The 14,719-nt window shown below is 37.4% G+C and overlaps 1 protein-coding gene across 2 annotated transcripts in view; it reads right to left on the reverse strand.

Annotated features, from left to right (window-relative positions):
• LOC145674576 (elongin-B-like) overlaps positions 1-14,719 on the reverse strand; it is an 83,202-nt gene that overhangs the window by 43,026 nt on the left and 25,457 nt on the right. For both annotated transcript variants that reach the window (XM_081744765.1, XM_081744764.1), the window contains exon 2: positions 14,379-14,472. In XM_081744765.1, the coding sequence (XP_081600891.1) occupies positions 14,379-14,460 (82 nt within the window). In that variant the 5' untranslated portion in view covers positions 14,461-14,472. The remainder of the gene's footprint in view (positions 1-14,378; positions 14,473-14,719) is intronic.

Genomic DNA, 14,719 nt, shown 5'->3' on the forward strand with positions numbered 1-14,719 from the left:
TACCTCGAGTTTTTCTGCGAAGATTGCAGCAATATCTAGATATGTACAAACTTACTGATGGGGAACGCCTACAAATAGTCGAAAAATGTTTGATCGCCGCTTCGGGCGCATGGTTTGCCTCGGTTAAATACCAAATCCGGACGTTCAGTGATTTTTTGATTCTTTTCAAAGAAGAGTATTGTAATGAGCACATCGAGCGGCTCCAAAAGAGAAACTTACAATCACTCCGGTATGATCGCTCCAAGTATGGGTCCCTCTTGGACTATGCTTGGAAAATCATTGAACTATATTATCAGATAGCTGAACATCCCTCTCAGGCCGAACTGGTAGATATTATAGTTAACGCTCTTCCACCCGATGAGTCCCGGGCCATAGCGTCCCACTTGTGCCAAACGGTGCGAGAAGTCACCTCACGTTTAGCTGCCTTGTGCGGCAAGGAAGTTGGTGGTCCACCAAAACGATACTTCGCCCGACAGGCAAAGATTCTAAAACCGACGAAGACGAAGGTAACGGCAAGTTGCCAGACAGATTTCCTGAGTTATACCCAAGCTGGATCTCGTTATCCTAGTGGGTATGGCTCAGAAAACAACACTAATGGCCGGCGACTATTCAGGAATCGGCCCATGTTCAACAATCGCCGGAGTTATCGTCCCTATGACCGTACCAACATGGAATCGAACCCGGATAGGGGCGATAACACCAGGAGGAATTTTAACAGGACGTACGGAAGAAGGGAGAACGGTAATAGACAGGGCAATAATAATAACAATAATAGTAACAATAATGTAAATCGACCCCAGAATTCAGTCCCTTCGCAAGTGCGTGGTAACGGTGAGCCTAGAACAATATTAAATGGGAGTGATAGTCGCGAAACTGCGGTAAAGTCGACAAACTAACGCCGCAGTTACCTGATGAAATGGGGGAGGATAACTGCGGGTACATACACCCCATTAACTACAAAATGCAATATTCTAATAATAGTAAATCCGAGTTTCAGATACAAGAATACCCCTCGCCGAATTCCTTAGAATTTATAATAAAATTCGTAATCGATGAAGAGCCATTTGCGGTGGGGGAAGAACGCTATTTCTCGGCATCTCCCAGCCTAAAGGGAAGTATCGGTGGCGTTGAACTTGTTGCTACCATAGATAGTGGTTCGGAGCTCTGCCTAATGGACTGGGAGGTGTGGAGAAGATTGAAACAGCGCTTCCCTTCTGCAAAATTAAGGCCGTACACGGGTCTTACACTGGGTGCATTTGCTGGGAAGGAAAGTTTTTCAGTTCAAGGGGTTCAAAATTTCAATCTTAATATTCAAAACCATATTTTTGAAATAGCTATTTTTGTTATTAAATACTTGCGAACGGATTTAATCTTGGGTTGCCCATTCTTAGATAAGTTCCATTGTATCATCGACCGTGAAAAGAAAGAAATTCGTATGAAAGATATTTGGTCTAGGAATTAATTCGTGCGGTTGGTACGCACACATTGAAGCTGTAGTACAAACACAAAATACATAAATACCTTAAGAAAAATATTGTCCATCGCTAGCCACCACTTTCGCCCATCTGTCAGGCAATGTACGGATTCTGTGGCGAAAGAAGTCCTCATCCTTGGAAGCGATCCAGTCAGAGACCCATGTTTCGACATCTTCTGAAGAAGTAAACCGCTGTCCAATCAAATCGTTGTTCATGCAATCGAACAAGTAGTAGTCCGAAGGAGCAACGTCTGGTGAATACGGCGGGTGGGGTAAAACTTCCCATCCGACATTTTCTAAATAGGTTTTGACCGGTTTTGCGACATGTGGGCGAGCGTTATCATGTTGAACAATAAGTTTATCATGTCTGTTCTCCCATTCTGGTCGTGTTCTGGCCAGAGCTTGCTTCAAACGCATTAATTGTCGTCGATAACGTTCTCCATTCATAGTTTCACCCGGTTGCAGCAGCTCATAGTACACCACACCTTTCATATCCCACCATATGCACAGCATAACCTTTGCACAGTGAATATCTCGTTTTGGTTGTGATGGACCTGGTTCACCTGGTTTCACCCAGGCCTTTTTTCGTTTAGGGTTCTCGTAATGGATCCACTTCTCATCACCCGTAATAATTCGATGCAGAAACCCCTTTCTGCTCTGTCGTTGAAGCAGCAATTCGCAAATGGTTTTTCGTCTTTCAACGTCTCTGTCTTTCAATTCATGTGGAACCCAATGTGACATCTTTTGAATCATTCCCATGGCTTTCAAGCGTTTGGAGACTGTTGTTTGATCAACGCCTAATGCTGCTGCAAGTTGTTCCTGCGTTTGACACGAATCCTGCTCGAGCAATGCTGTCAATTCTTCGTCTTGAAATTTTTTTGGCTGTCCAGCTCGCTCTTGGTCTGCCAAGCCGAAATCACCACTTCTAAACCGTGCAAACCACTTCTGACACGTTCGCTCAGCTAGAGCATGGTCACCATACACTTCCACCAAAATACGATGACTTTCAGTCGCACTTTTCTGCATGTTAAAGTAATGCAGCAGGACACCCCGCAAAAACACTTTATCAGGCACAAATTGCGCCATGTTCACTTAACTACAAACTGGTGTTGTTGACGCTTTAATCCACTGCCCTATACTACGAACGATACGCGATGACAGGGGTTTGCAACACATGTGTGGATACACGGAACTGTGGGACGCTCCGTTCGTTGCGCCATCTCTTGTCCACCCGCACGAATTAATTCCTAGACCAAATAGTCTCGGGAATGCAGTTACTGTTTCAACTAATAAACCAAATGTAATGTTAGTGGGAATACCGGAAAGAGAGATTGCAATCGGTGAGTCAGGGCGGCCAGTGATGGATCAGCCCATGCTTGACCCCAGGTTTATCTGTCAAGCTGCCTGTGCAGTGACACCTCTCAATGGGGGAGAGGTTAACAGGGACGATCAGCTGGATCCATTCCTGAATGCCGAATGCAATGTCTCTCCACAAGATATCGATACTTACATTACTACTCGGGATGACTTACCAACACCAATTAGATCAGGTCTCCGTAAACTATTATTACAGTACAGATCTCTCTTCTCCGAGTACCCACGTCGTGTTAATGCGCCTCCATACAAAATTCAACTAAAAGATAATGAACCAGTTGTGGGACCTTGCTATTCTGTCCCACAAGCAATGCAACCCGAGTTTGAGGCCGAATTAAATAAATGGTTACGGTTAGGAATTGCTATAGAACAGATGTCCCCATACAGAAATCCTATTCATGTTGTCAGAAAGGCCTCTGGGGGCGTACGTCCCGTTTTGGACCTCAGGGCTACCAACTCTAAAATTATTTCCCCTCAAGCACAGGTTGAACCAATAGACGATTTATTACATCGTGTTTCACAAGCCACTTGGTTCTCATCTTTTGATGCATCTAGTGCCTATTATGGGATCAGTTTACACAAAGAATCATATCAATGTACTAGCTTTGTGTATAAAGGAAGGCAATATTGCCTTACCGTTTTGCCACAGGGATTGAAGAGCAGTCCTGCTGTTTTTCAATCCGTTATGACTAATTTTTTCAACGACTCAACTCGTTCTTTTGTAGTTTTATACCTTGATGATGTTATGGTAAAATCGGTCACGGAAGAAGAACACTTATCTCATTTAGAAAGAACCTTTGAAATTTTTAAGAGGGCAAATTTTTCCTTAAATTTTCAAAAATGTAAGTTCTTCGCACGGGAGATAAAATTTTTAGGTCATATCATTAGTGGCAAAACGATAAGGGTCGACCCTAAATTAAACGAACCCATTCGTTGTTTTCCGGTTCCGAAATCAAAGAAGGCATTACAAAAGTTCCTAGGCCTCATAGGGTGGAGGAGAAAGTTCGTACCAAACTTTTCTGGACTTACCACTAAATTATATCAACTACTAAAAAAGGATCAAAAATTCACATGGAACGATGAAACATTGGAAACTTTCCATAAGTTAAAAGAGCTTATTAGCAATCCGCCTGCCCTAAGTCAGCCAGATTTCTCCCTGCCATTTCACATACACAGTGATGCGTGTATGGAAAATCTGGCTGGCTATCTTGCACAATATCCAGCAGGTCAAGAAGATCCTAATGTCATCGGATATGCTAGTCGACGGGTAAAGCCTTACGAGTTGTCTCTGTCGATCTCTCAGTTAGAACTACTGTCCGTTCTGTTCCTATGTGAGCACTTTGAACAACATATTATGGGTCGTATCACGTATGTTCATACCGACAATGCAGCAGTTACTCATGCTTTCACTCAGAAGAACCTTGAACCAAGAACCACCAGGATCCTACTTAAATTACAGAAATTTGACTTAACATTTCAGCACTGTCCAGGCCACGAGAACCTTATCGCCGATACACTTAGTAGGTACCCGCCTGAGGTATTGCTTGAACCCGAAACCCATTATGTGCATTTCCTAACGAAAACACAATATGCTGACATTGATTTAAATCATATAAAGAAAAATCAGGAAACTGATGAATTATGTCAAACGTTCTTAAGGCGATATGAAAATAGTGGTAATCAGAGTAGAATCGCAATGCATTGTGGGTTAATGTACATAAAACCGTTGCGAGTTCAAAAATGGCTTTTAGTAATACCTCAGGCTTGTATTCACCAAATTATCAGTATTGTTCACTCCACAGGTCATTTTGGAGTTCAAAAATGTTATCGCTTTTGTCGCGCAATCTTTTATTGGAAAAATCAAAAATCTACCATAAAAAATTTCATCCGAAACTGTATCCAATGTGCGGAAACAAAGTTCACAAACCGAACCATAGCTCAGCAAGAATATCACATAAGAGCAAATGTACCCCATGAGACTCTGGGGGTGGACCTTATTGGGAAATTACCACCTAGCCAGGGATACTATTATATTTTATCACTAATAGATATTTACTCTCGTTTTGTTACTTTTCTTCCGCTCAGAAAAGCTCATACCAAAGAAATAATAACGGTACTAGAGAGAAGATACTTTCACCTTTTACCATATCCTCAAGAATTCTTAAGTGACAGGGGACCACAGTTCCAGTCTAAACTGTGGCAGGATTTCTGTGCTAAGTATAAAATTAAACACAAGAAAACAGCTAGCTATTCTCCTCAGGGTAACAGCATAACAGAGCGCAGCCATAAAGAGCTCAATAGGTTAGTTCGGTTATGGTGTAATGAAGATCAAACCACCTGGTATAGATATCTTGTAAAAATACAGGACCTTCTTAATAATTCTTATTGCTCAAGTATTGGTTGCACGCCGGCGGAACGCTTTCTGAGTTACTCTGCTGTTGACAACTACCGGAAGGTGTTCCCATGGCCAAAACAATTAGATTCCGTTGAAAATAGGTTTAAATTTACGGAGATAGATATAAATTCACGAAATTCTAGTAAACGGTCAACACATTCTGTTACTCTGGAAGAAGGTCAACTAGTAATGCTGAAATTACACAACTTATCGTCAATAATAAAGCAGGAATCCGCCAAATGGATGAAAATTTTCACTGGCCCGTTTGTCGTGAAAAAATTGCTAAAAAACTGCGCTGTTTTGCATAATCTCAAAGGTGAAAGTATCGGAACTCACAATTTTCGAAATTTAAAGATTTTCAATTGTACAGAAGATAAACGTAGTGAATTACTCGCGCAATACCCCAAGTAGATATAATATACTGTCCTAGTGAGACTGGTAAGTTTGAATGGGATGAATGAGTGTGTTAATTTAACAAGCATCAGTAGTTAGTATTCCCAATTAGCAAAATTTTGTTATTCTAACAAAATTTTGTTAATGGGCCGGGGAAAACTGTAATGTACTATTACAGTTGAAAGTAATGGCAACTTTTTTTTTTCGCACCCTGTACCTAGTAATTTTTTTTTTTCAATTTCGGTTTAGTTACACAATTTATTTACTCTCTTTACTTCGAATTAAATATAATGAATCCAAAGGTTTCATTAGTAACCATATTCCCACTGAATAATATATTTTATTTATATTTTGATTAAGTGTAAATCCCATTTTCGGATATATAAGTCGAATAGTTACAAGGTTTACCATTCTGACGTCATACCGAAACATAGTTCTGTCATTGGATATAAATTTTCTTAATTTCAGACCAATGTAGAATTTAGTCAGGTACCTAATCTTTCCCTCACCCCCTCTCACTAGTCCATAGTCACTTTCAGATCCGGTTATATCTGGATTTGCCAAATTTCTATTTGCTTTGTAATTTCCGCGGCTAAAGTTTTCGTTCTGATTGGAGGAATTCTCCTACCTCTGGCTTTTTCGGCGCAATGTTATCAGAATAATCGAAGACACACTAGCAGGAGCAGCTTGTGATTTTTGTGCTACATATTTTTCGGGAAGGATTCGAATTTCCAAAGAAAACTAAGGTAACATATAATGTAATTCGATAGTTAAAGATTTACAACGGAATAGGAGCCCGGAAAATCCACAAATTTTGGTAAAGAAGCTGCAATTCAGTGAAATAACAAATTCCGGATTTCTGTTTTCTAGGAAGCCATGTTTGCTGCCCAACTAGAATAGACAGAGTGAAATAGTGACTTTACTTTCTTTTTATTTCAAACTCAATTAGGGATTAGGGAAATTACGACCTGTTTAGTGCATGTTGTTCGTGTATTAGGTAGATGTGATTTTTTATTATTTATTTAGTAATTGCATGTACGTAGTAGGTTTGATAGTTGTAATGTAAATAATCATAATGGCAGCTTAAGTTAGCTTAAAAGGGCTCCTATCCCCTTTTCCAAATTGAACCAGTTCTAGCGGGGGAATGGGTTAGTTTTAGTTTGTTTTAGGGCCTTTTCCCCTCTCAGGGGAAGGGTCCCTCCATAAACCTCGTTAAGGTGCCCCCAGGGCATCAATCTTTAGTAATAATTATGTAAACAATTGGTCAGGTCAATTGGACCTAGGGTTACCTTTCTCATTTTGCCCCCCTAAATTAAATAGAGCCAAAATTTATATACCGACGAGGGAGTAATGTATTTTAAATCTAATATGTTAGGTTACTTTCTTCAACATGCATGTAATTAAATGGTGCATGTTTGGTTTAGTTAGTTGTCTTTATGTATAGTACTAACAGTGGTGTATGTAGTTAGTAGTTTTGTGTGAGTGTGTGAATTTTCGGTTAGGACAGTGTATAAATATGCGTTAATTTAGTACCATTTGTCTAACTCGAAGTATACTAAACCGGAGTAAATATTAAATTTCTGACTAATGAGTACAAGTATATATTTCAGTACACGGTAAATTATGCCTCCACTACAGCGCCATTGCGTCCGGTTTCGCTAATCAATTGTTTGTTGACATTACGACATCGCATGACTTAGTGATCTAGATTGTTTGATTTTGGACATTTACTCTCAAATTACTTCCCGTGGACATTGTTTTCGGTTCAGATGAGTATACCTTCATATAAGATAGCATGAGATCTTACTGTACTGAAAATTTCAGCTTGCTAGGTCCAGTAGTAACTGAAATATCTACTGAAATAAAGAATACCTATTTTCTTAATAGAAGTAAAGCCCATATGCTGTTACTGTTTGTTTCAAAATGTAGTATTAAATTCTCTTTTCCCGTGGCTGTAGAAAATTCCATTGTTGCTTTAGTTTTATCAGCATATCAGAAATAAAATCATCGTTGACAATTTAACTTTCAGTAAATACACGTATGATTTTTTTTTTAAAAAAACTGCGAAGTAAATACAATTTGGGTGCTTCGAAACAAAGAGTACGTGGTTCGATGTTTTGTTATCGTGTAGTAGTTTGAGCGTGATAGATTGTGATAATTATATATTTATTAGTGTGTAATATAAATATGTGTATGGCCTGCGTGTAAAATGTATGAAATAGGGTGTCTGTAAAATATTACTTCGCGCAAAAATTAGTAGATAATGAATGAATGTAATGATATATTAATAATATGATATAAAATAATATGAATGAGATGATATGACACCTACATTTAAATGGATAGGCCTAGTGTATGTTATATAGTGAAAATATGAATACGTTTACGAAAAAAAAAAAAAATCTCTCGCGTTTTGACTTCTACACCAGTACATTCATCCAACCGAGTTTGCTACTTGGATAGTAAATTGTAGTTGGGAATTGTGTGTTGCTTCGTATTTAAGTACCTCATAATAACAGCCCCGGATCTTAAGCCTTTCAATAGATAGGGTAGCATCATGTGGGAATTACTTCTAAAGGTTGACAGAAATGATAATTAGGAAAAATAACTGCTATTTCCTGTGATCATCGAAAAGTACAGGTTTCGGTCATTTGTACCTTTAACATTCATAGCCTCTCCGAGATTTTTTTTTTTCGTTGCTTACCTTATTTATTTATTGTGCAGTGTTCATATAACTCAGTTCGGACTATCCGATTAAATCAACTGCTACTAAATTAATATTTATGTCATTAGCGTACCCGGACGTCGACCCCTAGTCCCCTTAAGTATTTTCATGTCTTTTCTTAGTTTAATTAGATGAGGGAAATTAACGACGTCCCAGACTGTGGCATGTCTGCGCGGGGTAGCCATCGGTGAAGTTTGGCAATAGAAATCACCGATCCAAAATTCAGTTTATTTAATTTTTTATTTATTTTGGCAAATTCTCATTAGGGATATCTTAGCTATTACTCTAATTTCATTACTATTCTGGAATCTTCTAGTTTCCAAGAGGTCGGATGATTTTTTTTTTCTTTTGAAATTCTAAATTAACGCCGTCTCTAACCTTCCGGAGGATTTTCGGGACCCTGCTGGTTTGGGCCGGATACGGGGATCGGATTTCAATCTTACAACCAAACTCTTGTGGGATTGGGATCTGATGGACACAGAACTTGCATCCTTGGCAGCAGGGCGCTCCTTGAGTCTACGTATTTGAGTAGACCACCCTTTTGGCATGTTAAGAATATTTTGGCTATGGATTTTGTTGAGAGCGAAATTCGACTTTTATCTTTGTAGCGTTAGTTATTTCCCACTTAAGTCTTTGGCGCCCCTATTCTTCGTCTTCCTTCTTCTCTATCACTCTCTCTGTCTTCATTACTTCGAGATTTTTTTTTCAAATTTTTTTCAACCTCCCCCCCCCTCCGGTTTCTGAAACTCATGAAAACGTACAATATTCATATCACTTATTTCGATCGTATGTACTAACTGAGACATCGAGGGATGCAATTCGTGGAGGTATTGCAGCACATCTCAGGACCATTTTCGCGATATTTAATCCACCACGGGAGAAACTGACGAGAAGGTACACTATGCTTTCAGATTCCTAGAAACATTTGTTATTCATTGATCATACAAATTATACCCATTGACGACTGATTTCTGGTTTTGTTTCTATTGATTGGTCATATAGTGTGTATGTATTAATAGTTTGGGCCCACTAGTTTCGAATAACATTGATTTTTTTCTGTATATACATCTATATATGTACTTACATAGTTTTAAAAGTTACGTGCCTGCTCTATTTGTTGTATTTCCACCTCTTATGTCAACTTATTAAATAACACCAACTATTTCTTTATACGCGGATCTTTAGTGAATTGAGAATGATTATTGATTATCGGGTTTATATATATAAAGTACAATGTTGCAACCTTATGAGGGAAAAAAGTGAATTTTGTTAGTCAGGGTTTTTGTTTATTTTGAGCCAATAAAATATGGATACTTATCGAATATAAAAAGGTTATGTAGATATTAAATGTCGACGAAATACTACGATGGATATTAAAGTGAAATTTATTATATTGAGTAATATGAATATATATATATATGCGAGTATGTATGTGAAGGGCTCGGTATTTACCCTGGTTGTTTTAGGTTGCCATAGATTTTTGACACCCGATATTTACCAACTATTTGTGATATATAGTATTACCGCGTAAATTGTAATAAATGACATTTTGTTGAGTTGTTATTGATGTTTGTAACTATTAAAGTTGAATATCATGTTAAATACTGCATGTAAATAAAACAAGTAGCAGGTCGTAAGAAAAGTAAGAATAACCCTAATCCTTATCCAAATTTAATTTGCGAGATCATAGTGAAATCAGTAAGCTACGAAACAGTGTGCCCCTCCAACGAATCCTTCTATCAGTAAACCATGAAACAAATCCTTCCTCTACGATCGGAAACCTAACTATACAGAGACTAGAATCTTTTGACTACACGATCTATACTAAAAAAAAAAAATTAGTGATCTTAAATTCAATGAACTGAAATTTGGTTAATAATTTAATGTGAATACAGGAATATGGAAATATGTTCCCAATGTTTGGGACTGGACTCGATATTTTAAATCTTGATAAACTTTGAAATTTTATATCAAGTGCGTCAAGTGACGAAATGAGAAATTTATATATATATATGTGATATGAAGCAACTATTTGTCTATAGTTAAAACAAAAACGAGTAAATACTCTCATGGACACAAATCACAGTGCGTAAAGAGAGTTGAAAAAGGAGTTATTATCGACGTGAGAACAAAGACTCATAAAATTGTCGAAATGTCTCCTCTTGGAACAGAGACTTAATAAAATGCTACTAAAGTTTTTTTTTTTTAAAAAGAATGATTAACCAATTATATTTTTTTTCTTTTTTTTCCGCAATGATATGTATTCATTGCACTGACTCTTAAATATATTGACCTTTGAAATTTTGTTTTGTCCCTTTATTTATTTGTTTTGTCTTTCGTCTTTTGTCGAATTTTTTTTCATGTAATCCAACTTTTAATATATCTAGAAAGAGAAATGTGTTATTTGATCTTGCTGAAAGTAGCAGATTTCTGTGCATGCTTATGAAACATTCTTTTCATGTATTAAATTTTTCCTGTTATGTCAAACTAAGTTTTCTTTTATTGAAATGTAATAAATGTCTATAGAAATGTAGTTAGGTTAGTTTAATTCAACTAAATACAACCTGAAGTATACATTGTCCTGGATGAATGTGTGTGTGAGTGAAATGTAGGTTTAGTATTAAGTGCGCAAATTATTTTGACATATATGTGTGACTTATTATAATTAATGGTAGCTAGCAATTAAAGTCATTGAATGTTAATACTAACTTAATTTAAGTTGGCTCTATGAAGGAAGTAAAAAGGACTGAAGTAGCCTGAACAAATGATCATCATGGGAGAACTGTGAAAGTCAAAATCTTCGACAAATATGTGATACTCTGATTTTTTTTTTTTCTCTGTGGTCGATTCTAACATGCCATCAACTTCGTCGTTCATTTTTCAAATATTGGATATTAGTCTAGAACTTCTGGAAATATTGAATAAACGGTAAAATTAAACTTTCTCATCTATCTCAGAGCTAGATTGGGATAATTCGGTAGTTCGGGTTAAATGGATCTAGGTCGGGGATGTATGGGTTAACATGTGTCTACCTTTGATTACCTTAATACCAAATATTCACCCAATAGCTATTGGAAATGATCCCAATTTGATAATTATTCACTTTCCCTTTACCATATTTCTCAAAATATCCAGTAACAGTTTCCTCTTTATCACCTTCTTACTTTACCTCTTTCCTCTTCTATCTTCCTTTTCCTTTCTTCATCTTCTTCTTCTATTTTTTTTAATAAAACTGAAAAGGGGGTCGTGACTGGGAATTCTATATGTAATAAACACGGTCATGTATTTATTTATTTTATTTTATTTTCTTTAGAAGTCCGATAAAAAGTTTTCTCGTTTCGATCGAACCTAGTATGTTCGAAATTAAGAAATGGATATTATATTCCAATATAATTAGACATAAGCTGATAGCTTCATGAACATCCCCACCAGGGGTGAAGGGTTCCCACTCACGACTTATTCCGTGTACCACATTTGTTGCAGATTCTTTCTTCCCTCAATCAGTTTTAGATTGACGAGCCGTGACGGGATTCGTTGTTATGGAAACGGTGGTTTCTATGGCAACGGCCCCCTCTTTTTCAAGCACATTGTCTTTAGTACCTAACAAAGTAGTAGAAGTGCTGTGAAAGAAAACAGGACTCGCAACTACACGAGTGATAGTGCTACATGCAAAAGGCGCTTGGATTGGTCAGAGACAAAGTATGGTTACTACACAAGCAGAATTAGTAGCACCAAACGAAGGAGATTGTTTTCCTAAATTTCACAGTTTAAGGGAGATACTTGTTATTCGGTTGCCAACTCCGCAGCCGCAAAAATTCTGAAATGAAAATGAAATGAAATCCTTCAGTTTTAGTCCCACGGTTATGCCGGTTAGGCTAAAGGAGACGGTGATGATGAGAGATGAATGAAATGGTGGAATGAAGAAAGTGGGAGAAAACGGAAGAACCACGAGAAAACCCACGAGCACGGTGTTTGTCCACCACAAAGTCCACACGGCGCAAGCTGGGATCGATCCAGGTACCCCAAGCACCAGAGGTGAACGCTCAACCGTGAAATTTCTGAATTTCACAAGGAAGAGAACGAAACATATACAAACTTAGCAATTCTTAATTCGAGAAAAAGTTACAGAAGGAGAGTTAGGTGTACAGATGATCTCAACGGAGAATCAGTTAGCAGATCTGGTAATGAAACCATTATTAATTAGGTTAATCTTTCTTTGTAAGAAGATTGGATTATCAGGTTAGGTTCCGTTAGGACATTCTTCTTTTCCTTTTCTAATTAGTTGTATCAAAAACTTGTTAACGAGGGAAAGTGTTAATTATGACTTTTAAAAAATGTTTATGTTCATAGGGAAGTGTCGAATAAGTTTTTGAAGCACCTCCTACTTACGTTGATTATTCTACTGCTAAAAGGCATGAGATGTTAGTTAAACGCAAAAAGGCGTACAAACACTCAGAAATAGATACAAAGAAAGAAGTCAAGTGATGGAACTGAACTGTTGGACAGAGAACATATTATTGAAAAAATAGTGCTTATATGTATACGAAGAAAAAAACACCAAGTTGCAAACAAGAAAGCTACGAAAAGTAAGTAGTTTATGAACAGCAGTAAAATAATATGCTGGGAAACTGAACTTCAATGTGCCTGCAAAGACTTGCATTGGGATGTCTCCGTGCCCATTATACTCTGGTGGAAACTGGATAATAAAGTAAAGGTATACTTACAAATTAGTTAGGCTACTCGAAATATGTTGTCTTTTTGTTAAATTCTTGAGGCACAATTAGGCAGCTCCGAAATGATATTTTGTGAAAGTCGTTAAGATGACGAACCACAATCAACTGGGAGATCCTGAGTTTGCTTGGCAACCTCCGATTGATAGTCATCGGATTGATCTCTTGGTCTCACACACGACCTTGTAATTCACGGTTCTCGGACTACTTAACATTGACTGGTTGGCGAGGTTCTTATAACCCAAGCAATAGTTCTTGAACCATTTGATTGCTGTGCTATGACGAAACTGCCCCTTCAATGTTCGCATAACAAATATTTCGGGTTGCTTTCACGGAGTTATGGCTCAGCTCAAACTCGTGAAGTAAAAGTTCCCAAATTGCAATTTGGTTTATTTTTATTTTGCAACTGCTAAATCATACACGGAGCGCAATACTGAACAAATTCACTATGCATACCCGTGCAAGCGAGCACCTTCGATGGTTTGAACTGTTTCGATCATGTGACATACAAGTCTTAAAGATGAACATATGCCAATATTGGAAAGCTTGATGACTCACCTCACCCTTGTATTGTAGTTACATGTACCCATACGTCCAATATCTGCAGTGGTCTTTAAATGTGAGCCTCATGTCCTAAATAAATAAAATAACATTTTTTCTACTCTACTCCTTATATTGATATTAAAATCAGTTGAGAATGACCAAGAGCATTGCCAGAACAAACTTAAAAAAATATTTTTTCTTAACTTTCATAAGTTTTATATCAAATGTTCTATGTACTTTATTATTAAGAGTTCTGTTAAAGCGTCCTACGATATGTTCTTTTACAAAGACACATGTTCAAAATGGACGGCTCAAAATTGAAAAAATCGCAAAATATCTTCTCTCTACGACTTACGGTTCCCAAGATATGCCTCCTTAAATCTCCCGAAATCCAAACTTTTTTGGTCAATATCTGACGAACGGTGGCCATTGGTCATCGGTTACTATTTGGTACCAAAATATTTGCCATCCTCTTAGGTATTCATCAATACCAATACGATCTCTCTATGAATTACGGTTCCCGAGTTATGGCTCCTTAAATCTACCTAAATCGGAACTTTCTTGGCCAATATTTCGGGAACGGTAAGAATGACGCAAAAAATTCTCACTTTCTCAGATAGTTTTTGATGCTCTATCGAATGGTGGGCTCAAAATTGAAAAATTCGCAAATAACGGACACACACAGACATACAAAATTCAATAACGAACTTTTTAAGTTAGTTGATTAGTTTTTCTTATACCCACCTTCGATCGTTTTCTTGAGCTCGTAGACAGGGGTCGTCTCTTTTGCTTCAGTAAAAATTGTAGTCTTTTTACGACGAATCATTAAAAACACATCCTGAAAATTAGAAAGGGAACACATTATACAAATATTTCAACAAACACAAAGCATACAGTACGGTAAAAGGTCACATAAAATATTCAAGATTTAGTCAGCGTAAATTCCACGTCTTTTAAAAATAGAATGTAAGCAATTATAAAAGAAAACGAAAATGTGGAAAATTCAGAGTTCTAAATCGTAAGAAGTGCTAAGAATTAGGGAGTCTACAGTTTCAGTTATGCTATTTCAGCTAAGGAAAAGGATT

This window comes from Thermobia domestica, chromosome 17 (assembly GCF_964235325.1).
Source record: "Thermobia domestica chromosome 17, izTheDome1.hap1.1, whole genome shotgun sequence".
Classification (NCBI taxonomy): domain Eukaryota; kingdom Metazoa; phylum Arthropoda; class Insecta; order Zygentoma; family Lepismatidae; genus Thermobia; species Thermobia domestica.